The sequence below is a fragment of the Scyliorhinus torazame genome, chromosome 17 (assembly GCF_047496885.1).
Source record: "Scyliorhinus torazame isolate Kashiwa2021f chromosome 17, sScyTor2.1, whole genome shotgun sequence".
Classification (NCBI taxonomy): domain Eukaryota; kingdom Metazoa; phylum Chordata; class Chondrichthyes; order Carcharhiniformes; family Scyliorhinidae; genus Scyliorhinus; species Scyliorhinus torazame.
The window spans coordinates 122,043,696-122,055,779 of NC_092723.1; the positions used below are offsets into that span (position 1 = coordinate 122,043,696).

Genomic DNA, 12,084 nt, shown 5'->3' on the forward strand with positions numbered 1-12,084 from the left:
TTAAGATGTTTTGATTGGGGGGGTCCGGGTGTATAGCTTTCTGGGCATTGTAGTTCGCCAACTCCCGTTTAGCCCGGGACCGACGGCGGCGTGAACTACAACTCCCAGCGTGCGCCGGGCCCCGCGAACGGAGCACCCCGGCATGTACGCATGCTCACCGAGGGTAAACACCCTGCTGTGCTGGCGCCGGGCGGGGGCGGCGTTGTGATGAGCCAGTTCCGCAAGTTTCTCTGCTTTTAGTGCAGCGTGATTTTTATTTTAATGCACTGTCATTTGGAATGGGATAAGTTCTTTTCACAGTGCAATCGAAAGGAGAATTTCCGCAGCTCTGGAACGTTGAGTACAAACCCTTATTAATTTGCATCTATTTCCATCTGGAGGTATCAGTGAAGTGCTCTGATTTATGATTCACCCAACAACGTACATCTATTCAGCACCGCTAACATGGAAAAACTACCAAGACGCTTCAAAGATATTAAAAAGACAGACATTGATGCTGATCTAAAGCACAATATATTGAGAGGAATGGCCTAAATACTTGGTCAAAGTGAGGCACTACGACATGAACACAAAAGCAAAATATTGTGGATGCTGGCCAGCATTTCCTGTTTCTATTATATATTTTTAGGGACAATATTAGCATAGCCAATCCACCTAACCAGCACATCTTTGGATTGTGGGAGGAATCCACAGACACGGGAGAAAGGGCAAACTCCATACAGTCACCCCAGGCTGGAATTGAACCTGGGTCCCTGGCGCTGTGAGGCAGCAGTGCTAACCCCCGAGCCGCCCCTGTTTTTATTATATAAATGTTAAGTGATTTGCTTTTCTTTAAAACCAATGTGTAGCGGACAGGGAATGGAATGTGAGAAGAGTTGAGGGAGGAAATCCCCAAATTGGGCCCCAGAGGGCTGAAGGTACTTCTGTCTGTGGGGGGGGGGGGGGGGGGGGGGTGGTGCAAGGTAGGGGAAGTACAGTATATACATATAGACAGAATTCAGGGCAACAAGAGTTGTGCAATGTAGTACTGGAGGAGGTTGGAGAAGAAAATAGGGAAAAGGCTATGAACAGATTTATATTGCAGGATGGGATATTTATCTCAAGGCTTTGGGGGATTAGGAGGCAATGTAGGCCAATAAAGGACAGGGGTGATTGATCTGTGAGACTGGGTGCAGAATATGATACAAGCAGTTGTTTTGGATGAGTTTTAGCTTTACAGGAAGATGGGAGGATCACCAGGAGAGCATTGGAATAGTTGAGCCTAGAGGTGACCGAAGGGCTGAGATGGGGGTGAACCAGTGGTCTTACGATGGTTGAAGTAGTTGAACTTTATGTTGGCAAATATATTGGATTTACTAGGCTCTTGTGGTTGCTAACAGTCCGATACAACTTGAGATAATGGCTGGATCAATGGGGAAAGTATGGAGTTTGTGGCAGAGGCTGAAAATGTTCTTGCAATCAGAACAACAAAAGTCTCAGAGCTCACAAAATTCAAACATGACAAACACAGGACCATGAAAAAGCTACTCATTCCCTCAAGCTAGTTCCACTATTTATTCAGATCATGGCTGATCCATGTCCACACTTCATTTAGAAACCTTTGATGCCTATTGCATATCGGTGGAAGTAGAACGGAATTGCCTTTGTGGGCTAGCTGGTCAGACCTGGAAATGATCGATGGGTAAGGTGACCAAATGTCTACATTTTCTAGACAAGTCCCCGGATGGGGTAATGTGTGCCCAAAGAAGCAATGTCCTCAGAAGAGTTGGTGGTTCACAAAACTTGTTCCTTAGTGCCTTAACTTTTAATTTCACGATGGAATATAATGCACTCCAGAATATGTTCTGCAAGTCACCTTCGATAAAGTTGTGTTTGATAAATATTAAATGTGTTAGAAAGAAATATCTAGAATCTTCCTAATACTTTTCTTACTATTAGCTGGAAATTAAATGATACAGCATTACAGCAGTTGTCATAGCTCTGGCGCTGACTTAATGATGTATGACGTAAGCAGGATTTGAAAGGATATGAAATGGTGATCACACAAGAGCATAATTGCTGCTTTAAAAACCTGATTAAAAAGGATTTTCCATATTCACAACCAACCAGAAAGGAAATCTTCACATTATCTTCAATATGCCATCAGTAGTTCCCATTTTGAGCAGAGGAAGGACATCTTAGCACATCATAACATGAAGCTAATTTTAAAGCACGATCCAGTTCAACATCCTGGGGGCTTAACGTTGACAATAAACTGAACTGGACAAGGCATATAGACTCTGTGGCCACAAGGGGCGGCATGGTAGCACAATGGTTAGCACTGTTGCTTCACAGCGCAAGGGACACGGGATCGATTCCCGGCTTCAGTCACTGTCTGTGCGGAGTCTGCATGTTCACCATGTGTCTGTGTGGGTTTACTCAGGGTGCTCCAGTTTCCTCCCACAGTCCAAAGATGTGCAGGTTAGGTGGATTGGCCATGGTAAATTGCCCTTAGGTTTCAAATAGGTTAGGTGGGGTTACGGAGATAGGTTGGAGGTGTGGGCTTAAGTAGGGTGCTCTTTCCAAGGGCCGGTGCAGACTTGATGGATTAAATGGCCTCCTGCACTGTAAATTCTATGTTTCTATCTGGAAGAGGAGGTCAGAGGCTGGGAATTCTGCAGTGACTCGCCAAAGCTTGTCTATTTTACAAGGTGCAAGTCAGGAGTGTGATGGAATACTCTCCACTTGCCCGGATGAGTACAGCTCCAACAACGACCTGCTCTTACAGAACGAAACATAGAATTTACAGTGCGGGAGGCCATTCGACCCATAAAGTCTGCACCGGCCCTTGGAAAGAAGCCCAGTACCATCCGAGACAAAGCAATCCACTTGATGGGCACCCTATCCCTATGAAGGTGGCAATGTTTTACCACCTTAAACATTGATTCCCTCCACCACCAACGCACAGTGGTAGTAGTGTGTTCTATCTACTAGATGTACTGCAGAAACCCACCAAGGCACTTTCAATAGCACCTTCCAAACCCACAACCTCTACCAGCTAGAAGGACAAGGGCAGAACATGCATGGGGACACCACAATCTGGAAGTTCCCCTCAAAGCCACACACCATCGTGCCTTGGAACAATAATTGCTGTTTCTGCACGGTCTTTGGTCAAAATTCTGGAACTCCTTAACAGCACTTTGGCTGTACCTACATCATATGGACTGCAGCATTTCAAGAAGGCAGTTCATCAGCACCAACTGAAGGGTAATAAATACTGGCCTAGTCAGCGATAACCACATACCATGACAGAATAAAGAAAAGGAAGTTCTGTTGCTGACTTTATAGGCTGTACATACATGAGATACCCACCAAACACGGGGACAATGTGGAAACTCCACACGGACAGTGACCCAGATCCGGGATCGAACCTGGGACCTCGGTGCCATGAGACAGCAGTGCTAACCACTGTACTGCCCAACCTCTCACTCTTCTAAATGCCAATGAAAACATGACTAGCCTGTCCAACCTATCCTCATAGCACAAACCGCTCATTACAGGTATCAATCCAGTAAACCTCCTCTGCACTACCCCAATGCGTTCACATCCTTCCTTAAATGAGACCAAAACGGTACAAAGTATTCAAGATGTTGTTTCACAAATGCTCTGTATAACTGAAGCATAACATACTTAGTTTTATGTTCAATTCTTCTCATAATAAAGGATAGCATTCCATTAGCCTTCTTGGTCAAGATCATATGCTGTACCTGCATACTAACTTTTTGCGACTCACGCACAACACCTAAATGCCACTGCACCTCAGCATTCTGCAGCCGATCTGTCTAATACTATTTTTATTCTTCCTGCCAAAGTGAACAACTTCATGTGACCCCACATTATGCCCCATCTGCCAGATTTTATCCCACTTGCTCAACATATCACGTACCAGCCTCCCCGAACAGGCGCCAGAATGTGGCGACTAGGGGCTTTTCACAGTAACTTCATTTGAAGCCTACTTGTGACAATAAGCAATTTTCATTTAATTTCATTCATATCTGCACTGCATCCATCTATATGCACGTGTTTTACATCTGTACATGCACTGTTAAAATATAAGTGATTAAATATGCCATATTTTCTATCCGGGCGATTTAATTCTGCCCCACCCGGGATTCAGTGCAGAAAGTATGGTCACCCCAGCCATCTCTTGGATCACCTGCACTCCGACGCTGAATATTTAAACGGACATTCGTGCACCCTGGTAAATAAGCACGATGCACAAGAAGACCGCAGGGACCAGCTGGCTTTGAGATTTCCTGTGCTGCTGACTCAGTGCAACTCCCCCTTACCCAGATCCGGGTTCGTCGCGCATGCGCGCTTCGTCTGCACCGCGCACGCCAACCAAACCGCGCAACAAGGTCCTCTGACGGACAGCGCTGGCATCTAATAGGAACGCGATAGGGCAGAGAACGAGCCAATCGTGTCGAGGGAAGGCGGGACGAGCGTTGGTAGTCAGGTTTGGTTGATCTGATCCCCCCCACGTGTGTGGAGAGTTTGCTACTGTAACAATTTGGAACTGTCAGCTGGAGAGCTGCAACTGAGGCAGTAAAACACCCACCCCTATACCTTTGTCTGTGTGGGGAGGAGAAAAGAAAAATACATTTTATTTACAATTATATTATACTTACCATGACTAAAGAGAAGAGGAGTAGAGCTGAGCCCCAAACGCTGAAACTCTCCCCAAACGATGAACAGCTAACTTCTGAACAGCCGGGTGCCCCCAAACCGAAAAGGAAGAGGAGAAACAGATCCCAGGTGAGTGGCGGCAGCAAGCAAGCTCCCAACCCTAACCACAGCAAACCATTGGACTCTCATTTCCAATCACAGTAAACGTGGCTTCTCTTTTCATGAAATTCTGATGCTCGGCATTAAAGGTAATATTTATGCTGCACTCTTTGGCATCTTAAGATGGGTGCAAATTGACTTTAAGGCTTGAGGTGGGAGAGGTCACACATCAGAGAAATTTGCATTTTTATGTTCCTGCACACCTAACATTACTTTTCATTGCTACAGCAGCGAACATATAAAAATGGTCTCAATTAAATAGGCGAATTTGTCGATGAATTGACAGAATCACAAACTTGCCGAATCAAAAATGAATGGCAAATTTTAAACATGCTGTAAATATATTGTGCAAGATAAACTACCACTATCACAAATATATATATATAATTGTTTTTATCCATATAATTGTTTGAGGTTAAGGGGGAATTCCATCTCTCCTTTTGGAGGGAATATCTGATTTGTAAAGGATCTTTGTAAAGTTTTTCTTCACTTGCCCATTGTCAAAAGGTTGCTGGGGAAAAACTGTGAGTACATTGGAGCTTTTATTATTTTGGAATAGATGATTTAAAGTTGTGGTTTATAATCTGGTTTGCTTATCTTTCTGCAGACTCATAACTTTATTCTTTGAGAAACTTGATTTGTACTTTTTAGCCTGCACTGCTTAATTTCTCAGCAGAGTGTTTTGCACTAAAACAAAGATTACAAGTATATGATTCACAGTCCTTCATTTCTGGTGTCTTTATGAAAAAAAAGGTGATACACCATTTATCTGATGGCATTCCATCCCATTGCAGATACAATAAAAATGTTGCTTCATAGGAAGTATAGGTTTCCTATCAAAGCTGCTTATGTTTTGAGCTTGAGCATTTTATTCAAGAGCCTGAAATGCAGTAACAGGGTCTGTGGAATATTATTCCACATCTGTTGTCTGAAATATGGTGGCAACATACTCACATGCTATGTTACTGCTGTCGACTCAGGTTTGATAGTGTCATGGATTTTTTTTTTACATTGCTGCATCACTATTGCTGCAGACCATTTTCATATCTCGTCTGAAAGACAGCATTTCTGACAATGCTGGTCTTCCTCACTCCAGTACCCGCCTAAGTTATGTCCTTAAGTCCTGGAGTGAGTTTTAATTTTACATTATTGTGACGCTTCGATGAGTTGGAACATTGAAATCGATGTGATGCATTGCATGAACCAGGCAAGTGTGCCATACTCCAGATAATTGGTTGTGATTGACCACCACTGCTGATATCTTCCAGAGATATTCATCTTATAACAATTTAATGGGTCTAGCGATTCTTGCTTGAGAAACAGTAACCACTTATGAGAACATTCTGAGATGGTAAACTACCTGGCTATGGTGACTTATCTTCCACCAGTAACTCTGTGCATACATAGAGACTTCTAAGCTTTAATATTTGTCAACTTGAGCCAAAGCTTTCTATACTTGCGCAAATAAATAGGCCACCCTCTTTTAGGGCAAAATTTCATACTTCATATTGGACAAATGGAAACTTAATTTTCTTGGACGTCTGTTTGTTTTTGAGATTCTGCAGCATGTTGGGTTTTGCTGCTCTCCAAAAAGGAGAGATGTTATATACTGGTTTGATGCAAAACAATGGGCGGCATGCTATCACAGTGGTTAGCACAGTTGCTTCATAGCTCCAGGGTCCTAGGTTTGATTCCCGGCTTGGGTCACTGTCTGTGTGGAGTCTGCACATTCTCCCCGTGTTTGCGTGGGTTTTCTCCGGGTGCTCCGGTTTCCTCCCACAGTTCAAAGATGTGCAGGTTAGGTGGATTGGACATGCTAAATTGCCCTTGGGTTCGGTGAGGTTACTGAGTTACGGGGACAGAGTGGAGGTATGGGCTTAAGTGGGGATCTTTCCAGGAGCCGGTGCAGACTCGATGGGCCGAATGGCCTCCTTCTGCATTGTAAATTCTATGATTCTATGAAATACTAAGTGTTGCAATTGATGCCTCTTAATCTTTGTTTATGCTCACTGCAAAAGTCAACTTCTGTACCAAGCTTATGCTTCCTATAAGTTGGAAGTTTGACCTTATGTGGGTTGATAAGCCGTGAAGTCAATCTACAATTAAGCAGCCGGGATCTGTCTTCATGATCTGTAGATCCCTAGACATTAGATCAAAGGATCTGGGAGTCACTGGCTAGGCCAGCATTTATTGTCCATCCGTAATTGCCCTTGAGAAGGTGGTGGTAAGCTGACTTCCTCAAACCGCTGCAGGCTGTGGTGTAGGTACATCCACAGGGCTGTTAGCAAGGGAGTTTTAGGATTTTGACCCAGCAATAGTGAACGAGTGGTGATATATTTCCAAGTCAGAATGCTATGTGGCTTGGAGAGGAATTTCCAGGTGGTGGTGCTTCCATCCATCTGCTGCCTTTGTCCTTCTAGATGGTAACAGATGTAGGCTTGGAAAGTGCAGTCAAAGGAACATTGGTGAGTTCCAACCGTGCATCTTGTAGCTGGTATTGCCACTGTGCGTTGGTGGTGGAGGGAGCAGATGTTTGTGGATGGGGTGCCAATCAAGCAGGCTGCTCTGTCCTAGATAGAGTGCTGTTGGAGCTGCACTCATTCAGGCAAGTGGAAAGAATTCCATCACACTCATGACTATTGCCCTGTAGATGGTGAACACGCTTTGGGGAATCGAGGGTTACGTTCCTCACCACAAGATTCCTAGCCTCGGGCCTGCTCTTTGTACCACCGACAGATTGTGTAACTCAGGGCATAGCCCCCAATTCGATCATGTGAGAGAAATGTACACAGAAGCATGTTGAATTTGCAAATTAAAATAACAGATACGTTACATTAATAGACGTTAGGCAGCATGGTGGCGCAGTGGTTAGCACTGCTGCATCACGGTGCTGAGGACCCGGGTTCGTTCCCAGCCCTGGGTCACTGTCGTGTGGAGTTTGCACATTCTTCCCGTTTCTGAGTGGGTCTCGCCTCCACAATCCAAAGATGTGCAGGCTAGGTGGATTGGCCATGCTAAATTGCCCCTTAATTGGGAGAAAAAGAATTGGGTACTCTAAATTTATTTTAAAAATTAATAGAAGTTGTAGGCTCCTTAATACCATGTTACGTGAACTCTCAGTACTGTAATATACAATTCCTCTGGAAGTTTCCCATGAACAAATGTAAAGATTTCATTATACTGGAGTCCTTATTTCAGATGAAATGCATTCGCGCTGCAGTAACCTGGAAGTTTGGTTTCCAAATGACCTGAACTGCTGTTCTGATCTATTCAGCTGAACAGTGTACTCAATGGTGCAGAACAAGAGAGACAGTTCCTGCTTTTAAAAAGTGTTCCTTTGACCCTCTTCTCAACAGGTATGGAAGCAAGTTTCTAATCACTCTGCTTCCAAGTTAAGTGCTTTAACTGCAGGACTTTCAGTGACCTAAGGAATTTAGCCTAGTGTGATGATCATGTTGATCACTTTGGCAACTCTGTATATGATTTAACTTCATATGCCAGAAGTTTCCACCTGAAATGATGAAATAACATCACACAAATAACACAACCACCAACAACATAATTTCAACCCTCAAAGAATCTATAATTTAATGAGCTATAGTTGAAGAATCATTGGAGCCTTCCAGTTTCTGACAGCTCAGGGAGGACATCTGTTGTGGATTTAATGTGTGATGCTCCCAGACTAAATTGTGAATTTGCTTTACAAAAGCACATGGACATTCTTGGCAGATGCAAGTTGACAGACAAGAGTTTGAATTTGCCAGTTTTGGCAGAATTAACGTCTGGTACATCAGGATATAATCAAATTTTGATGATAGAATGGAGATCCTTTTTCCTACAATCTCATTTTACACAATAATTTGATCTAAGTGATTGGATCCAGGAAATTCTAGAGTGTAGTTCCATAAATTCCTTACAGTGCAAAAGGAGGCCATTCGGCCCATCGAGTGCACCAACCCTCTGAAAGAGCACCCTACCGAGACCCACTCTCCCATCCGATCCTCGTTCACGCATTATACTTATGCTCAGGTTACTGTAACTTCTAGTGGCCCATACACTTGCATTGAGATACAATGATCTTTGCATGGTTGGCACGGTGATGCAGTGGTTAGCACTGCTGCCTCACGACACCGAGGACCCAGGTTAAATCCCGGCCCCGGGTCACTGTCCTTGTGTAGTTTGCACATTCTCCCCGTGTCTGCGTGGGTCTCACCCCCACAACCCAAAGATGTGATGGTAGGTGGATTGGCCATGCTAAATTGCTCCTTAATTGGAAAAAAAATGAATTGGGCACTTTAAATTTATTTCTTTTTTATTTTTTATTTTTATTTTTTAATTCTCCTCCATTTTCACATTTTCTCCCACATTTACATCCATCAACAATAAACAATAATCAGCAAGATATGTCAGTCCCCATAATAACAACAACGATCCCATCTACCCACCAACCCCCAAACCTCAATCCGCATGTTTACATAAACAAATGACAAAAATAAATCAGGGATTACCCGTAGTCACCCTTAATCTTACACGGCTCCCACCCCCCACCCCAGGCCTCCAGCTCCTCCCATCCGCTGCCTCTTGTAAAACTCCTCCCCCTACCCTCGGTTCCTTCCCCCCCCAACTTTCCACCCCGGCTAGACCACTCGGACCCTGTCCTGCCAGGCTCCAATGGCCGCAGCCCCTCCCCCCACCTCACTCCCGTTCACTGGCCGGCACACACCGGCCAGCGTGGAGGCCCCCGCCCGGGTCCCTTTCCCACTTGCCCGGCCCCAGGAAAGCCCAAAGATCCCCTTTTAGCACACAAACCCCGCATATCCACCTACACCCCTAAGAACTCTCATTTCGAGTGAAAGTCCCTCGTCCAAATATATACCACCTTGGCTCCTTTAATCTCTACACCCGCGCGCAGTGATACAAAAAAGAAGAAAATACAGTCATGAGGTTACATCGGCACATGGCCATTCCTCAGTTTGTCAGTTCTGCCACAATCCTTCTGCTTTCGCAAACTCCTCCGCTGCTTCCGCCGTTCCAAAATAAAAGTCCCTGAGCTTGTAAGTCACCCTCAGCTTCACTGGATATACAATGTCGCACCGCACCTTGCTAATGTACAGTGCCCTCTTCACCCGGTTGAAGGCAGCCCGCCTCCTTGCCAGCTCCACCGTAAAGTCCTGGTATACACGTATACCAGCTTCAGCCCACTGCACCACCCGCTTCTGTTTGGCCCAGCTCAGGACCTTCTCCTTCACCCTGTACTTACGGAAGCACAGAGTCACTGCCCTTGGCGGCTCACTCGCCTTTGGTATAGGCCTCCATGATCGATGAGCCCGATCCAGTTCATATCGGGAGGGGTCCTCACCCTCCCCCAGTAGTTTTACCAGCATCGCGGCAAAATACTCAGTCGGCTTCGGTCCTTCAACTCCTTCGGGCAGCCCCACAATCTTCAAGTTCTGTCGCTTGGATCTATTTTCCAGGTCTTCCATTTTTCCTCGCAGATCCTTGTTAGTATCCATCACCTTCCGCATCTCTTTCCCCATCGAGGCAAGTTGATCACCGTGCTGCAATAACGTCTCCTTCACTTCCTTCAGCGCCTCCCCTTGCTCTCGCACCTCCGCCACTGCGCTCGCCACCTCCAGGACCGGGGAAACCGCCTCCTCCACCAGCACACTCAAAGCCTCCCTAATCTCCTTCCTCACCGTCTCCATGCATTTCGCAATCTGCGCCAACTGCTTTTCAAATTCCGCAGCCATCACCTTGGTTATTTCTTCAGCCGTAAGCAGTGCGGCCTTCCCTGGTGCTCCAGCCTCCATTTTTTCTGGTGACCCCGCGGTGACCTTTCCACTCCCCGACGGACCTCCAGCTGGTTTTTTTCCGGCCGTTTTTCTGCTCACCCTCGACATTTTTCTTTGTTCTTTTTTTCCTCCTGTTTCTTCTCAGTGCCTCCTCCGTGCCTTCTCCCTGCTTCTGCCGCCTCCGCGGACCCTGGGACCGGGCTTAAAGCCCCGAAATTGCCGTTCCCGAGCGGGAGCTCTCCATTGTGCGGCCGCCTCCCGCCCGCCATCACCGGAAGTCACTTTAAATTTATTTTTAAAAAAATGATCTTTGCATAGAGGTGATTAGAAGTGGAGCACACAACAATGTTTTGGGAACAGTAGCATAGTGGTTGTGTCACCGAGCTAGTAATCCATACTAATAATCCAGAGACATGAATTCAAATCCCACCATGGCATCTGGGGAATTTAAATTCAGTTAATTAAACAACAATTTGGAATAAAACGCTAATCTCAGTAATGGTGCCTAGATAACTACCAGATTGTTGTAAAAACCCATCTGGTTCACTTAGGTCATTTTTAGGGTAGCAAATCTGCTGTCCTTATCTGCTCTGGCCTATATCCAGAACCACAGCAAGTGATTAGTTCCTAACTGCCCTCTGAAAGGAGTGCAAAGAGGTAGCAAGCCACTCAGTCTTCTGCTTTCATTAATGACTGACTGAGGATGCTGGAAATCTGAAATAAAACAGGAAATGCTGGAAAACCTCCACAGGTCTGGCAGCATCTGTGGATAGAGAAGTGGAGTTAACTTTTCAAGTATGTATGACTCCAGAGCTAAAGAGGGAGAAAAGTGATGGATTTTGTACTGTTTAAGAGGAGGTAGAACAGAGTGGAAGGTCAGAGATTGGTGGAAACTAAGGGAGATTGAGAAAGATGTCATGGGCACAAGACAATGGGAGTGTTAATGGTATTGTTAAAGACGAAAGGAGGCGCTGAAGGTAAGGCAGCAGAATGTGTAAATGGCAGAATAAAGGTCAGTGCTCTGTGATGGCAAAACGTAAGAACAAGTGACAGATGGTCCTGTGGGGGAGGTGGTGGGGGGCATTGGGACAGACAAAAGAAAATCATTCATATTAAAAAATGGAATTAAAGAAGCACGTTGGTGGAGAGCGAGTTCACAGTCTGAAGTTGGTGGAGAGCGAGTTCACAGTCTGAAGTTGGTGAACTCAGTATTGAGCCCGGAAGGCTGTGAAGTGCTTATCAGAAATTAAGGTGCTGTTCATCCAGTTGGCAATGGGCTTCACTGGAACATTGCAACAGGCCAAGGGTGGACATGTGGACCTGAGAGCAAAATGCTGAGTTGAAATAGCAAGCGATAGGCAGATCAGGGTCCTGCTTGCAGACAAAGCGAAGTTGTTATGCGAAGCGGTCACCCAGTCAGCGTTTAGTCTCCTCAATGTAGAGGAGACTGCAATGGGAGCAGCAAAGA

The 12,084-nt window shown here is 45.4% G+C and overlaps 1 protein-coding gene across 1 annotated transcript in view; it reads left to right on the forward strand.

Moving 5' to 3' along the window:
• Positions 1 to 4,492: 4,492 nt before the first annotated feature.
• chlsn (cholesin) overlaps positions 4,493 to 12,084 on the forward strand; it is a 540,096-nt gene continuing 532,504 nt past the window's right edge. Inside the window, exon 1 of the mRNA XM_072480989.1 lies at positions 4,493 to 4,794. Within this exon, the coding sequence (XP_072337090.1) occupies positions 4,669 to 4,794 (126 nt within the window). The 5' untranslated portion in view covers positions 4,493 to 4,668. The remainder of the gene's footprint in view (positions 4,795 to 12,084) is intronic.